Genomic DNA, 17,257 nt, shown 5'->3' with positions numbered 1-17,257 from the left:
GTTCCATGTTTCTATGTGCCACCATTCCATCCTAAAAACATGCCTCTAAGGTTTCTTGGGATGTTTTATCATAGAATCCCAACAGTGCAGAAGGAGGCTATTCGTCCCATCGAGTCTGCACCAACCACAATCCCAACCATGCCCTATTCCCTTAACCCCACATATTTACCCTGCTAATCCCCTAACACTAGGGGCAATGTAGCATGGCTAATCCACCCAAGCAGCACGTCTTTTGGACTGTGGGAGGAAACTGGAGGAAACCCACACGGACATGGGGAGAAAGTGCAAACTCCATACAGACAGTGACCTGAGGCTGGAATTGAACCCTGAGCCCTGGCGCTGTGAGGCAGTAGTGCTAACCACCGTGCCCCCGTGCTGCCCAGTTACTGTAATAAAGGCTTTATGCATAGCCAGGTGTTTGACGTTGGAATAAACTCCTCTTGAAAACTAATTGTATTGGGTAGTTTGAATGGATTAAAAAGCTGCAGGAGGTGGAAAGTAACCAGAATATAGAGGCTTGCTAGGCCCAATAACTTATATTATTATTTGTGTGGTGTTCCAGAGAACTTCAGTTTCTCAAGTAATCTGTACCAAATAAATCGAAGAGTGAAGGAAGCTGACATTCCTGGATCTCTCCCAGGTGTCATTGAGGTATTCTGTCCAAAGGTTTAAATTCCCAAGTTTTTCCTTCCCTGCCATGCTATCAGAGGTGCTTCTGCAGATGAGTGCCGTTGGGATCTGTGGATCGGACGTCCATTATTGGCAACACGGAAAATTAGGAGACTTCCTCATGCGAAAGCCCATGGTGCTGGGGCATGAAGGCTCAGGGACTGTGGTTAAAGTGGGATCGGACGTGCGACATCTCAAAGCAGGTCAGTAACTGGGATAACAGAAGAGAATTTTTATTCATGAAACCTTCGTTTTAAGTAAAATAATGTCCCCGATCCTTGTCCACATTTTCTCAATACGTGTGGGGGGTGAGGGGAGGGGAGAGAGAGGAACAATGAATAAGTGTCACCCAAGTTGCTGGAAGTTTTGATAAACTGTATTCAGGGACGGTGGCACAGTGGTTAGCACAGCTGCCTCACAGTGCCAGGGATTGTCCCTCAATGAAAAGGCCTTCAGTCTAATTTTATGACCGTCACCTTGGGGCAGCATGTTAGCACAGTGGTTAGCACTGCTACCCGGATTCAATTTCAGCCTTGAGTCACAATCTGTGCACAGTCTGCATGTTCTCCCCGTATCTGCATGGGTTTCCTCCCACAGTCCAAAGACTACTATTTTAATCCATTTAAACCACCCAATACAATTACTTTTCAAAGGGAGTTTATTCCAGTGTCAAACGCCTGGATATGTATGGTGCCTTTAACGTAGTAAAGGGGCAGCAAGGTGGCACAGTGGTTAGCACCGCTGCCTCGCAGTGCTGGGGATCTGGGTTCGATTCCCAGCTTGGGTCATTGTCTGTGTAGAGTCTGCATATTCTCCCCATGTCTGCATGGGTTTCCTCCGGTTTCATCCCACAGACTACTTGTGACTAATAAATAAACTTAATTCCCCCAGTTGCAAAAATTCAGAATAAGTTTATTTATTAGTGTCTCAAGTTGGCTTACATTAACAATGCAATGAAGTTACTGTGGAAATCCCTGCCGCACCCCAGCGCCTGTTCAGGTACACTGAAGGAGAATTTAGCACGGCCAATGCACCCTAACCAGCACATTTTTCAGACTGTGGGAGGAAACCGGAGCACCCAGAGGAACTCACACAGATACGGGGAGAACATGCAGACTCTGCACAGTCACCCAAGCTGGGAATTGAACTTGGGTAGCAGTACTAACTGCTGTGCTAATGTGTTGCCCCATGGTGACCGAGTCACAAAATTAGTGTGAAGCCCTTTTCAATGAGGAATGATTCATAAAGCATTTTTCCATAGAGAGGGTTGTGGTACTGATTTGATTTGTTCTAGTCATTGTATTGGGAAACAGTGAAAAGTATTGTTTCTTGTGCGTTATACAGACAAAGCATACTGTACGTAGAGAAGGAAAGGAGAGAGTGCAGAATGTAGTGTTACAGTCATAGCTAGGGTATAGAGAAATATCAACTTAATGCGAGGTAGATCCATTCAAAAGTCTGGTGGCAGCAGGGAAGAAGCTATTTTTGAGTCGGTTGCTACGTGACCTCAGAATTTTGTATCTTTTTCCCAATGGAAGAAGGTGGAAGAGAGAATGTCTGGGGTGCGTGGGGTCCTTAATTATGCTGGCTGCTTTGCCAAGGCTGCGGGAAGTGTAGATGGAATCAATAGATGGGAGGTTGGTTTGCGTGATGGATTGGGTTACATTCACAATCCTTTGTGGTTTCTTGCGGTCTTGGACAGAGGAGGAGATATACCAAGTTATGATATATTTGGAAAGGAATCTGGGTTGCAATATTGGAGCTTTCAAGATATAGATGGAGAGTTTTTTTAAGATATGAATTTCAATGGATATAAGCCCATTGCCCCCACTCCCTCCCTACCTCCATCTCCCTTCCTCCCGACTGCTGTTGACCCTTGCAGGAATGCCTTTATTAAAGAGTTGTACCTATCCCCTTTCTCATAGGTGACAGGGTTGCCATTGAGCCTGCTTACCCCCTTCAAAACGATGACTTCTGCAAATCAGGACGCTACAACCTGTCGCCAAGAATGTTCTGCTGTGCGACCCCACCCTACGATGGCCACCTGTCCCGATACTATGCCCACAATGCCAACTACTGCTTCAAGTGAGTTCTGCGAGGGTTCCTGTCTCAATGATTCCTCATCACCGTCCACCGTTGGAAAGTTTCACAATCAAGAGGCTCAGAAGAGCCTAGCTTCAGTTCACCAACAGCGCAGCAACTAACTCTTAATTCACTCTAAAGCCCTGGTCTAACCACGACTTGAATGCTTTTCCATACATGATGTGGTATTTTAACATGCTAGCCTGTGATGAGCTTTGGCTGGCTGACATACTGCATTGTACCACCCCGTGGGCATTGTCACACATGGGAAGAACGTGCAGACTCCATACAGAAAGTGACCCAAGCCGGGAATTGAACCCAGGACCCTGGCACTGTGAGGCACTCTGCCACTGTTAGCTATAGATAGTCGGTTGTTAGAAATGTCCAAATGTATTGCCACTGGTGATTTAACACATCAATGAAATGTTAGGGTAAGCCAGGCCAGTCTCACATGATTCTGACCAAGATACCTGTTGCTGTTCCGGATTCAACATCGCTGTGTGTGATTGAAAAGGAACCCAGACCAAAAGTAAATAGTGTCCAAGTAAACTATTTGCATAATTTCAATGCCAGTGCCAGTAAATCATGAATGCAATGGAGTAACAAAGACTTTCCTCAGATTATCCATTTTACCATTTCCCTGTGGAATTGCAGAGAATGACAGCACAGAAACCGGCTGATGCATGTTGGCATTTGTGCTTCACATGAATCTATCTCCTCCCACCTACTTCCTCTCACTCATCATATTTCTTTCTCCTTTACAGATTCATTTAGTTTCCCATCAACTGCATCTAGGCTTTGAGTCCCCACTGTTCCTTGTGGCAGTGAGTTCCACATTGTACTAAGATCCAGGCCAGAAGCTCCAAAGTGTTTTGTGAAGATAGCCTAGGCCTTAATGGTGGGATTTTCCAACCATGTTCACCCCAAATGCAGAAAATCCCGCCCCAGGTCAACAGACATTTGCATAGTCCAGGGGAACACCAACAACCTTTTAGAAAAGAGGTGTATCTTCCTCCCCAACCGCTCCCCGTTCCCCCCCCACCCCACTGCTAACCCACTGTGCCACTGTGCCGTTTCATAATAAGCTATAGAAAATGCTTAATCATTTATCTATATGTTATTAGAACTTGAAACAGTTAAAAAAAAAGAAATATTTGCATTTGATTGGAGCACGGCTCTCACAGTCAGTGTTGTGAGCAATCAGTACCCACCTCACTTCCCTCTCCCTCGCTTTACATGTGAATGACTTCAGTCACACTGGTAGGAAAAAACTACATGGGCAGGAATCAGCGGAATGAGTCATAAAGATTTACAAGAAAACAGGCCCTTCAGCCCAACTTGTCCCTTTTATTAACACTAAGCTAATCCCAATTGCCCACATTTGGCCCATATCCCTCTATACCCATCTTACCCATGTAACTGTCTCAATGGTTTTTAAAAGACAAAATTGTACTCCCCTCTACGACTACCTAAGTTCTAAAAGAGATAGCTGAGGAAATTGTGGGGGGATTGGTGGTGATCTTTCAGGAATCGCTGCAGGGTCCCAAAGGACTGGAAAGTAGCTAATCTAGCACCATTGTTTAAGAAGATGGGGAGGCAACAGCCAGGAAGTTATAGGCTGGTTAGCCTGACTTCAGTCATTGGCAAGATTTTACAGTCCATTATTAAAGATGAGATTATGGAGTACTTGGAAGTGCATGGTAAAATAGGAGTGAGTCAACACAGCTTTGCCCAGGGTAGGTCATGTCTGACAAATCTGTTAGAGTTCTTTGTGGAGGCAGCAAGGAATAAGGAGAATCAGTGGGTGTGATTTATTTGGATTTCCAGAAGGCCTTTGACAAGGTGCCGCATAGGAGGCTGTTAAATAAGTTAAGTGCCCATGGTGTTTATGGTATGATCCTGGCATGGATAGAGGATTGGCTGATTGGCAGAAGGCAGAGAGTGGGGATAAAGAGGTCCTTCTCAGGATGGCAGCCGGTGACTAGTGGTGCGCCTCAGGGGTCGGTGCTGGGACCACAGCTTTTCAGAATATACATTAATGATTTGGAGGAAGGAACTGAAGGCACTGTTGCTAAGTTTGTAGATGATAAGATATGTAGAGGGGCGGGTAATATTGAGGAAGCGGGGGGCTGCTGAAGGACTTGGACAGGCTAGGAGAGTGGGCAAAGAAGTGGCAGGTGGAATACAATGTGAAAACGCGTGAGATTATGTACTTTTGAAGAAGGAGTGGAGGCATAGACTATTTTTTAAATGAGGGAATGCTTAGGAAATCAGAAGCACAAAGGGATTTGGGAGGCCTTGTTCAAGATTCCCTTAAGGTTAACGTGCAGGTTCAGTAGGCAGTTAGGAAGGGAAATGTAATGTGAGCATTCATGTCAAGAGGGGTCAAATACAAGAGCAGGGACGTACTTTTGAGGCTGTATAAGGCTCAGGCCAGACCCATTGGAGTACTGTGAGCAGTTTTGGGCCCCATATCTAAGGAAGGATGTGTTGGCCTTGGAAAGGGTCCAGAGGAGGTTCACAAAAATGATCCCTGGAATGAAGAGCTTGTGGTATGAGGAACAGTTAAGGACTCTGGGTCTGTACTTGTTGGAGTTTAGAAGGATAAGGGAGGATCTTATTGAAACTTACAGGATACTGCAAGGCCTGGATAGAGTGCACGTAGAGAGGATGTTTCCACTAGTAGGAGAAACTAGAACCAGCGGGCACAACCTCAGGGTAAAGGGACGATCCTTTAAAACAGAGATGAGGAGGAATTTCTTCAGCCAGAGAGTGGTTAATCTGTGGAACTCTTTGCCCCAGAAGGCTGTGGAGACCAGGACATTGAATGTCTTTAAGACAGAGATAGATAGGTTCTTGGCTAACAAGGAGATTGGCGATTATGGGGAAAAGGCAGGACAATGGGGATGAGAAAAATATCAGCATGATTGAATGGCAGAGCAAACTTGATGGGCTGAGTGGCTCCTATGTCTTATGGTCTAAATGGCTACTGGACCTACTTAAATATGCCCTTTGGCACCCAAAACACCAGGCTAGGGTGTCATTGCTAAGGGGAAGGGCACTGTTGGCATTGCCAAGGTGTAGGAACGCTGAAGGGAAACTGAGTTGGGGGAGGGTATGAGGGGGGAAGGGGGGCTGAGGGGGGAGGGTCGGGGTTGGGTCACCCTCATCCCTGAGTGGTGTGTATAGGGGGAGTGGTTAGGCAGGAGGATGTGCCTCGGATGGGACTTTCTGGCTTTGGGGTGAACACAGTCGGCCAATCCAGCCCTTAGGGCCTAGGCTATCTTCACAAAACACCTTGGAGCTTCTGGCCTGGGTCTTAACACAATGTGGGACTCACTGCCGCAGGGAACAGTGGGGACTCAAAGCCTAGGTGCAGTTGACGGGAAACTAAATGAACCCGTAAAGGAGAAAGAAATACGATGATGCAGTGAAAGGAAGTAAGGTGGGAGGAGATAGATTCATGTGAAGCTCAAATGTCAGCATGCATCTGCCAGTTTCTCTGTTGTCCATTCTCTGCAATTCCACTGGGAAATGGTAAAATGGATACTCTGAGGAAACTCTTTGTCACTCCATTGCATTCTGAATTACTGGCACTGGCATTGCAATTATGCAAGTAGTTTGCTTGGACACTATTTAGCTTTGATCTGGGTTCCTTTCCAAATCTTACACAGCGATATTGAAACCGGAACAGCAACAGGTATCTAGGTCAGAGCTATGTGAAAGGTAACTGGCTTGATTTACCCTAATATTTCATTGATGTGTTAAGTCAGCAGTGACAGTAGGTTTGGACATTTCTGACAACCATCTATAACCAATATGGCAGAGTGGTTAGCATTGCTGTCTCACAACGCCAGGGACCCATGTTCGATTCCTGGCTTGGGTTATTGTCTGTGTGGAGTTTGCACATTCTTCCCGTGCCTGCATGGATTTCCTCTGGTTGCTCCGGTTTCTTCCCACAGTCCAACAACACACGGGTTAGGTTGGATTGGCCATGATAAATTGCCCCTTGGTGTCAGGGGGACTAGTTAGGATAAACGCATGGTGTTATGGGGATAGGGTCTGGGTGGGATTGTGTTTGGTACAGACTCGATGGGCTAAATGGCTTCCTTCTGCACTGGAGTGGTTCTATAAACAGCAGCTTGTCATGGCCACAGGTGCAAGGTCTCAACCTGCTTTTGCAGGTAGACTCACCTGATGAAGGAGCGGCGCTCAGAAATTTTGGTGTGTGTTGTGAGACTTCTCACTTTTGAGACAGAGACAGCATATACCAAACAATTTCAATATGAGATAAGGGTTAATATACGTAGCTGGCAGTTTGTGACCTGCTCAGTTATGTTTTGCGTTCTTTGACCAGCACAGGACTGGCTTTTGCCAGTGTCTGCATTTTGCAGGATTTTTACACAGAGAGTAGTGGGTGCCTGGAACTCACTGCCAGGGGAAGTAGTGGAAGCAGATACAATAGTGACTTTTAAGGGGTGTCTGGACAAATAAATGAATAGGATGGGAATAGAGGGATATGGTCCCCAGGAGAGTAAGGGGTTTTAGTTTAGTCAGGCAGCGTGGTCAGTGCAGGCTTGGAGGGCTGAAGGGTCTGTTCGTGTGTTGTAATTTTCTTTGTTCTTTGTTCTCTCTGGGGTGGCATGGTGGCACAGTGATTAGCACTGTTGTCTCACAGTGCCAGGGATCTGGGTTTGATTCCTGGCTTGGGTCACTGTCTGTATGGAGTTTTCACATTCTCCACATGTCTGCGTGGGTTTCCAACGGGTGCTCTAGTTTCTTCCCACATTCTGAAAGAAGTGCTGGTTAGGTGCATTGACCTGAGCAGGTGCCGGAGTGTGGCAATTAGGGGAATTTCACAGTAACTTCATTACAGTGTTAATATAAGCCTTGTGACTAATAAATAAACTTTAACTTTTTCTCTCTCCTAGTAATTCTTTTCAGTTCACTTTCTGCAGTGTTTGAATTTTAAATTCTGCTCAATAAAAGACATTGATCATAGCAGTGCCGTCTCCGTCTGTTTTGCGGAATGAACGGACTCCACAGGATGATACTAACATTTATTTACTGAAGGAACATACAGTCAGAGTTGTTCTTTTGTTGCAGGCTTCCCGAGTGTGTGAGCTCTGAAGAAGGTGCTTTCATTGAACCCCTTTCAGTTGCGATTCACGCTTGTCGCAGGGGACGAGTAAAACTGGGAAGTAAAATCTTAATCTGTGGAGCAGGTAAACATCTGGATTGGTTGTTACAAATGTCATCCGCCATTGAATTGTTTTGAAGATCGCATGGTAACCATTTAGGTGACTTGTATCCAGCGTAACAGCAAAGCAACAACATCCTTCCCCACCTCACCTTTGTTTTCATTTTATTTAATTTTGTACTGTTCTCTATCTTTTATTTCTTTATTGTCTTCCTTCATTTTTTTCCCCTCCCCCACTCTTTCGCCCTACTTTATCCCCCTTTCCTTTTTCTCCCCCTTTGCTTCCGCTTTCCCCCTTTTTCTACATTGTTTCTTCTCCCACTCATCTTTCCCTCCCCCCCTCCCACATCTTCATCTGTCACAGCTTACCCTCTGATTTCAGCTTCTCTGCTGTTTAGCCATTCACACCTTCTATTCTCTCTATGGACTGCCATTAGCAGCCTTTCCCCTTGGTTTTGTGACTATGACTCATCTTTCATTCCCTCACCCTGCAGTGTAAATATCTCCCATTTTCTATACATTTAGCTTTGACAAGGGGTCATCTGGACTCAAAACACCAGCTCTTTTTTCTCCTTATAGATGGTGCCAGACCTGCTGAGATTTTCCAGCATTTTACCTTTTGGTTTCAGATTCCAGCATCCGCGCTAATTTGCCTTTATCCTTCCTTAATTATTCAGGACCCATTGGACTTCTGAATCTGCTGGTTGCCAAGGCAATGGGGGCAGCTCAGGTTGTGATCTGCGGTAAGCCTTATTTTGTGTTGGTCTCAGTCAGTTCTCTTGCAGTCGAAGATTTCCATGTGTCCTTGTTTTGTTCAGAACCTTGTAAAGCAACCCCACTTTTTTTTTCATGCAAATCTCAGCCGGTCTGACAGCATCTGACGAAGGGTCATCCAGACTCAAAACATTGGCTGTATTCCCTCCCCACGGGCACTGTCAGACTTGCTGAGACTTTTTCAGCACTTTCTGTTTTTGTTTCAGATTCCAGCATCAGCAATATTTTGCTTTTACCACTTTTTAAAAATTCATTCGTGGAGCATGGGCATCGCTGGTTGGCCAGTATTTATTGCCCATCCCTAGTTGCCCTTGGCGGGCAGTTGAGAGTCAACCACATTGCTGTGGCTCTGGAGTCACATGTAGGCCAGACCGGGTAAGGACGGCAGATTTTCTATCCTAAAGGACATTAGTGAACCAGATGGGCTTTTCCAACAATTGACAATGATTTCATGGTTATCAGTAGATTCTTAAAGAACAAAGAACAGTACAGCACAGGATCAGGCCCTTCGGTTCACAGAGTCTGTGCCGACACAGATGCCTCTTTAATCTAATATTTTCTTGCCTCTACGTGATCCATGTCCTTCTATTCCCTACCTGTCCATGTGTCTATCCAGATGCCTCTTGAACATTGTTATAGAATCTGCTTCCACCACGTCCTCTGGTAGCACGTTCCAGGCATTCACCACCCTCTCTGTGAAAAACGTACCCCTCGCATCTCTTTTAAACTTCTCCCCCTCTCACTTTAAACCTATACCCCTTCAACCCTGGGAAAAAGATACTGACTTATCCATGCCAGTCATAACCTTGTAAACCTCTATCAGGTCCCCCAATTCCAGATTTTTTATATTGAATTCAAATTCCACCATCTGCCGTGGCGGGATTCGAACCCGGGTCCCACGGAACATTAGTTGAGGTTCTGGAGTAATAATCAAGTGATAATACTACTAGGCCATTGCCACCCACTGCCTCATACCTGGGCATGAACCTACCTCCCTTTGATGAAAATGGCAAAGCGATTACTAGTTTAGACAAAAAATGTTCGGCTTACTTACAAATTTTGGGATTTTGGAGTCCTTCCTGATTAATGGCAGATCAGATACTCCGATTCGGTTCCCCTTGTTGACTTCTCTGTAATGGGATGTCACGATGGCACAGTGGTTAGCACTACTGCCTCACAGCTCCAGGGATAAGGGTTTGATTCCCAACTTGGGTCACCATCTGTGTGGAGTTTGCACGTCCTCCCCCATGTCTGCGTGGGTTTCCTTTGGGTGCATCGGTTTCCGCCCACAGTCCAAAGATATGTGGGTTAGGTGTATTGGCCATGCTAAATTGCCCCTCAGTGTCCTGGGATGTGTTAGAGGGGATTACCGCAGTAAATATGTGGCGTTACAGGGATAAGGCCCAGGTAGAACTGTTGTCAGTGTAGACGCGATGGGCCAAAAGGCCTCCTTCTGCATTATCGGGATTCTATGCTTTCAAAGCGTGGATCAGATTGGTGCCCTTTCTGGCGTTGGATTCATGACCTGCCTCTTTGCCCTACCAGTGGTGGTTGTCGTGATGCTCTGGGTCAGTCCTGTCTTGTGGCAGCGAACTAAAGGACAACCTTTTTATGCCAAACAAGCACCTCAGTTATACAAAAAAGAAAATGCATTATGAACGAGTCTGCCATTCAACCCATAGACACAAAACAACTATTCATAATATGAAAGCCTGGCATAAAAATAGCATGTCACTGCAACAGCTGCTCACATCTCTTATACATTGTGCTTTTGAACTTCCTGTATTCTCCAGCAATACATGAAACTGAGATACCAATGAGCAGAAGTGAGAAGCTATAAGTGAACCATGTATGGAATTACCAAATCTCCTTTATCTTTGGCAATTGCTTTTGAATTCTCTGCCCGGAAATATCTCTATTTACAATAATGGGGAACTTAACTAATTAAACCAAAGTATCGTTCATAGAGTCCCCATCGCGCAGAAGGAGGTCATTCGATCCATCGAGTCTACACTGACTCTCCAACAGAGTGTCCCACCCAGGCCGTAACCCCTGCAGGCGGCATGGTGGCACAGTGATTAGCACTGCTGCCTCACAGTGCCAGGGACGCGGGTTTGATTCCTGACTGAAGTGTTGGGCCATGACATGAATAACAAGGTGTCCAATCCTGAATTACTGAGGCAACTTGCTCACAGCGTCAGGGACCCGGGTTCAGTTCCGGCCTCAAGTCACTGCCTTTGTGGAGTTTGCACGTTCTCCCCATGTCTGCGAGTTCTCCGGTTTCCTCCCACAGTCCAAAGATGTGCGGGTTAGGTGGACTGGCCGTGCTAAATTAACCTACGGTCAGGGGGATTAGCAGGGCAAATGTGTGGGGTTACGGGAATAGGGCCTGGGATTGCGGTCGGTGCAGACTCAGTGGGCCAACTGGCCTCCTGAACTGAAGGGATTCTATGATAACCCCATGTATTTACCCTACTAAACAAGTTACACATTTCCTGATGTTGGCCTGCCTTGTGTTAATTGCATTGTTAATTAAAAATAAGGATCTACGGATTAAGGGCATTCATTAAAGGATTATTTCAGCACATATAAAGAGAGCCTATTTTGGTTTAATTAGCTAAGTTTCCTTTCCGGTTTTGTTTTAGTTACAGTGGCGACTCGGGGATTTTTACAGTAACTTCATTGCAGCATTAATGTAAGCCTACTTGTGACACTAATAAATAAACTTTAACTTTAAACTTTAAAAGCTAAACCAGTAATCAGTAAATTAACACCCCAGAGACCAGCTTCATATTGTAACCAGACCAGGAAAGAAGGACTGTTTCTAGTGACGTGTTTGCAATTTTCTAGATTTTGTTTTAATCATGGGACCTAAAGTGCATTTCCTTTCCTTTCTATGCATTTTTGCAATATAAGTATGATATGCTAAAAATTGAAAACCTTCTCCTTATTTTCAAAGTTTATTATTTATTAGTCACAAATAGGCTTACATTAACACCACAGTGAAGTTACTGTGAAAATCCCCTAGTCGCCACACTCTGGCGCATGTTCAGGTACACTGAGGGAGAATTTAGCACGACCAATGTACCTAACCAGCATGTGTTTCGGAGTGTGGGAGGAAACCGGAGCACCTGGAGGAAACCCACATAGACACGGGGAGAATGTGCAGACTCCACACAGACAGTGAACCGAGGCTGGGAGTTGAACCCGGGCCCCTGGCACTGTGAGGCAGCAGTGCTAACCACTGTGTCACAGTGTTGCATGACTCCGTAAATTTGTATGAACGATGGCTGAATTTGTTGAAGGTTTAATTTTCATATTGATGTGAATTCAGTCTTTTCGATGGATTACAATTATTTTACACTGATTTACTTCCATTTCACAGTTGGTTGAATACGAATGAAATTCCCAGGAAATTTGAATGTAACTTAACATTGGCAGAATGAGTAAAATTTCAGAATTAAATTCTCAGCTACGATCATGGAGGAAAATCCGGTCTTGGTGTTTTGACTCTTAAAGCAAGGACTTTGACCGACAAAACTAATAGGTGGACATAATTGTACATACGTGACAACGTCTACCTCATTACCCCTCTTAAGCTTGCATTGTTCAGTGACTTTAATGACACCCTAGGGCATTCTGTAGCACTTTACTGCCATTGAAGTACCTCCCCATTTCTGACCGTCTCCATTTTGCAACCTGTTCACTGTCTAGGTGATTCATTCAGAGTGCGAACCACTGTGCCGCGCTAACCTTCTACCTGTCTCACTCTCGTCTTCCTTCTCTCTGTCTCACTCTCTCCTCTTCCTTCTCCATTTCTCTCTCGCTGCTTTTCTGTCTCTCCACTCGTTTTCTTGACTCCGTCGCTCTGAGCTAATCTAATTCTTTGTCTGACCTCGCTCCCTCCTGTTGTCCTTAGAAGAAAATCACAGTCTCTGAAAGCGCAACTATCACTAAACACCTTTAACGTGGCAAAATTTTCCCAGTGTCTTCAGGCTGGGAGGAGTGATAGGAGGAGGTAGAGGTAGAGGGGTGGGGTGAGCTGGAGTTAGGCAAATTATTAATCATATTGCCAGAGGCAGTGTGGTGACAGCACTAACTTCAGCACAAGGCAATAATACTGATTTATTGCAATCTGTCTTGGTCTGTACTGGTTATACAAAGTGTTCATTGTTCCATGGTTTTACCAAAGCAGTGAAACGGATAAATAAGGAAGTTTTCCATTAATGCCCGCAGTTACAGCTCCACCAAGCTCAACATTGTCTACCGCCTCGGAAGGAGAGGGTGACAAGTGGCACAACGGTTAGCACTGCTGCCTTGCAGCGCCAGGGACTTGGGTTCGATTCCCAGCTTGGGTCACTATCTGTGCAGATTTTGCACTTTCCTCCGGGTGCTCCAGTTTCCTCTCACAGTCCAAGAGAGTTGTGCTCATTAGGGTGCATTGGCCGTACTAAATTCTCCCTCAGTGTACCCGAACAGGCACTGGAATGTGGTGACTAGGGGATTTTCACAATAACTTCACTGCAGTGTGAATGTAAGCTGTCTTGTGATGCAAGTAAATAAACTTTCACTAGTCTCCTTCATTTGCAAATTCAACCAGATTTCCTGCAGCAATGACCAAAAAAGGGCTTTATCTTTCATAGGATTATTTCTCCTTAGGGTTTCCATTTTGTGTAATGCTTTTTTTTCATGAAAATGTTTAAAGTTTATTTATTCATCACAAGTAGCCTTACATTAACATCTCAATGAGGTTACTGTCTAAATTCCCCAGTCGCCACATTCCCAGCACCTGTTCGGGTACGCTGAGGGAGAATTAGCAAGGCCAATCCACCTAACCTGCACACCGTTGCACTGTGGGAGGAAACTTGAGCACCCAGAGGAAATCCTTACAGACACGTGGAGAGCATGCAGACTCCGCACAGACAGTGACCCAAGCCAGGAATCCAGCCTGGGTCCCTGGCGCTGTGAGGCAGCAGTGCTAACCACTGTGCTTCCCTTATGTGAGCTTACGTCAAAACATACTGATGTTTGCACTTTGTTGCAGGAATAGAGGTTAGAAAAGAATCAGCGTGAATGAGGGAGGGTCCGTGAATGTGTGTTGAGACTTAGTGAGAACGGAGGGAATCACTCTCAGTGATACAAGACAAGTGAGTGTGGTGGAACCACAAGAACCGGTGAGAGTGGCCCCGTTCTGTTTATTGCACACTTAGCTTTGCTAAAGCATCAAGGGTAAAGCAAAATCATTCTTGTTTGCTCTGAACCGAGATAAAACTTTGGGATTGTGTCTCGTGAATTGGAGGTGGGTTTCTTTTCTTAGATTTGTCAAGTGCCCGATTGGAGAAGGCAAAGGAGTTGGGGGCTGATTTTACAATAATGGTTCTGGAGGAGACACCCCAGGATCTGGCCCAGAAAGTGGAGGAGCTTCTGGGCTGCATGCCCGATTCAACTATCGAGTGCACGGGTGCAGAGTTCTGTGTCCATACTGGCATCTACGTAAGTACTGGCTTAGAGGGAATTAACATCCTTTTAATATCATCAGGTACGTAACCCAGGTACACAGTATGGGAGATACGTTTCCTCTGGTGAGGTCAACCTTGATGTCAGCACAGTGGCACAGTGGTTAGCACTGATGCCTCACAGCGCCAGAGACCCGGGTTCGATTCCTGGCTCAGGTCACTATCCTAGAAAGAATCATAGAATCGTACAGAGCAGGTCATTCTGCCCATCAAGTCTGCACCAATCACAATCCCACTCAGACCCTATCCCTATAATCCCACGCATTTGCCGTAGCTAGTTCCCTTGACACTAAGGGGCAATTTAGCATGGCCAGTCCAACTAACCTGCACGTCTTTGGACTGTGGGAGGAAACTGGAACACCCAGAGGAAAACCACGCAGACACGGGGAGAACGTGCAAACTCCCCACAGACAGTAATCCAAGGCCAGGAATCGAACCCGGGTCTCTGGCACAATGAGGCAGCAGTGCTAACCACTGTGCCACCATGCCACCCTGTCTGTTTGGAGGGGCTAAAGGGGCCAAGAGATATGGGGGGAAGCGGAGGATCAGGATACTGAATTTGATGATCAGCCATGAGCAAAATGAATAGCGGAGCTGGCTCAAAGGGCCAAGTGGCTTACTTCTAGTTTTAATGCTACATTTATGGGGAAGCTAGATAGACACATAAGGGAGAAAGCAGTATGAGGTTATGTTGATAGGGTCTGGTGAAGAAGACTGTGAGGAGGTTTGTATGGAGCATAAACTCCAGCATGGACCAGTTGCCTGGAATGGCCTGTCTTTGTGATGTAGTAGAAAAGATAGGAGCCATCAAGTAGCCCACATGAGAATGAGAAAAGACAAGTTAGACCAATAAATTGGAATAGCAATAATACCAAAGGTGTGCAGGTTAGGTTGATTGGCCATGCTAACTTGACCCTAGTGTCAGGGGATTAGCAAAAGTTTATTCATTTATTAGTCACCAGTAGGCTTCAATTAACACTGCAATGAAGTTACTGTGAAAATCCCCTAGTTGCCACACTCCGGCACCTGTTTGGGGGCACTGAGGGAGAATTTAGCATGGGCAATGCACGTAACCTGTACATCTTTGCACTGTGGGAGGAAAGCCGGAGGAACCCCTTGCAGACACGGGAAGTGCCGGAAGATTGGAAAACGGCTAATGTTACGCCGTTGTTTAAGAAGGGTGCCAGGCAAAAGGCGGGGAATTATAGGCCGGTTAGTTTAACGTCTGTGGTAGGTAAAATGTTAGAATCCGTCATTAAGGAGGAAATTGCGAGGCATCTTGAAGGGAATTGCTTGATAGGGCGGACGCAACACGGTTTCATTAAAGGGAAGTCGTGTCTGACAAATTTACTGGAGTTCTATGAGGATGTGTCTAGGGCAGTGGATAGAGGAGAGCCGGTGGATGTGGTCTTTCTGGATTTTCAGAAGGCGTCTGACAAGGTACCTCACAAGAGGTTATTGCAGAAGGTCAGGGGACATGGAGTTGGGGGTAGGGTGTTAGCGTGGATAGAGGATTGGTTGTCAAATAGGAGGCAGAGAGTGGGGGTCAATGGGTGCTATTCGGATTGGCGGTTGGTGACTAGTGGGGTGCCCCAGGGGTCGGTGCTGGGGCCTCAGCTATTTACCATTTATATAGATGATCTGGAGGAGGGAACCGAGTGCAGGGTGTCGAAATTTGCTGATGACACCAAGATTGGGGGAAAGGCAAATTGTGCGGAGGGTGTGGAGAGTCTGCAGAAGGATCTAGATAGGCTGGGCGAATGGGCCAGGAAATGGCAAATGGAATTTAATGTTGGCAAGTGTGAGGTGGTCCACTTTGGTAGGAAGAATGGTAGGAAGGACTATTACTTACGTGGCGAAAAACTGCAGCAGGCGACGGTGCAGAGGGACCTCGGGGTCCTTGTGCATGAGTCGCAAAAACCCAGCTTGCAGGTGCAGCAGGTGGTCAGGAAGGCGAATGGGATGCTGGCCTTCATAGCGAGGGGGATTGAATATAAAAGTAGGGAGGTCTTGCTGCAGCTGTATAGGGCATTGGTGAGGCCGCAGCTGGAGTACTGTGTGCAGTTTTGGGCGCCGCACCTGCGCAAGGATATTTTGGCCCTGGAGGGAGTGCAGAGGAGGTTTACTAGGCTGATACCGGAGTTGAGGGGATTGAGCTATGAGGAGAGGCTGAATAAACTAGGCTTGTACTCGTTAGAGTTTAGAAGAATGAGGGGAGATCTCATTGAGACGTATAAGATGATGAATGGGATGGATAGGATAGAGGTGGAGAGACTCTTCCCGCTCAAAAAAGACAGTGGGACTAGGGGGCACAGCCTCAAGATAAAGGGGAGGCGGTTTAGAACGGAGTTGAGGAGGAACTTCTTCACTCAGAGGGTGGTGAATCTCTGGAATTCTCTGCCCGTTGAAGTGGTGGAGGCTGCCTCGCTAAATATTTTTAAGAAGCGGGTTGATGGGTTCTTGATAAGAGAGGGGATTAGGGGTTATGGGGAGAGGGCGGGAAAGTGGAACTGAGCCACAACAGATCAGCCATGATCTTATTGAATGGCGGGGCAGGCTCGAAGGGCTAGATGGCCTACTCCTGCTCCTATTTCTTATGTTCTTATGTTCAGACACGGGGAGAATGTGCTGACTCCGCACAGACAGTGACCCAAGGCGGGAATCGAACCCAGGTTCCTGGCGCTGTGAGGCAGCAATGCTAACCAGTGTGCCATTGTGCTGCCCCAGTCATGTAGATAGGTTGGAAAAGCTGGGCACGGTAGCAGCATAAATATGTGAGGTCATAGGAATGGGGTCTGGATGAGATTGTAGTCAGTGCAGACTCAATGGGCTGAATGGCTTCTTTCTGCACTGTAGGGATTCTAGTGCTTCTAGTTCCAGTGCTAGTGTGGAATTTCATGTGGGGTAAAAAATTGTGAAAATATACATGAAATGTGTAAAGATAACTCATGAAAATTCACAAAGGACAAAACTGAAAGACGAGCCACTGGAGGAGTTGTTCTCAGACGCAATAGAT

At 46.1% G+C, this 17,257-nt stretch overlaps 1 protein-coding gene across 1 annotated transcript in view; it reads left to right on the top strand.

Annotated features, from left to right (window-relative positions):
- LOC145360665 (sorbitol dehydrogenase-like) overlaps nt 1-17,257 on the top strand; it is an 87,072-nt gene that overhangs the window by 55,722 nt on the left and 14,093 nt on the right. The window contains exons 5-9 of the mRNA XM_080216014.1: nt 708-872; nt 2,595-2,754; nt 7,858-7,976; nt 8,629-8,694; nt 14,043-14,218. Coding sequence (XP_080072140.1) covers nt 708-872; nt 2,595-2,754; nt 7,858-7,976; nt 8,629-8,694; nt 14,043-14,218 — 686 coding nt within the window. The remainder of the gene's footprint in view (nt 1-707; nt 873-2,594; nt 2,755-7,857; nt 7,977-8,628; nt 8,695-14,042; nt 14,219-17,257) is intronic.

This window comes from Carcharhinus amblyrhynchos, chromosome 32, assembly GCF_965287045.1.
Source record: "Carcharhinus amblyrhynchos chromosome 32, sCarAmb.v2.hapA, whole genome shotgun sequence".
NCBI lineage: Eukaryota > Metazoa > Chordata > Chondrichthyes > Carcharhiniformes > Carcharhinidae > Carcharhinus > Carcharhinus amblyrhynchos.
The sequence above is the reverse complement of the archived record's forward strand: the minus strand, read 5'-3'. Positions and strand labels throughout refer to the sequence as shown.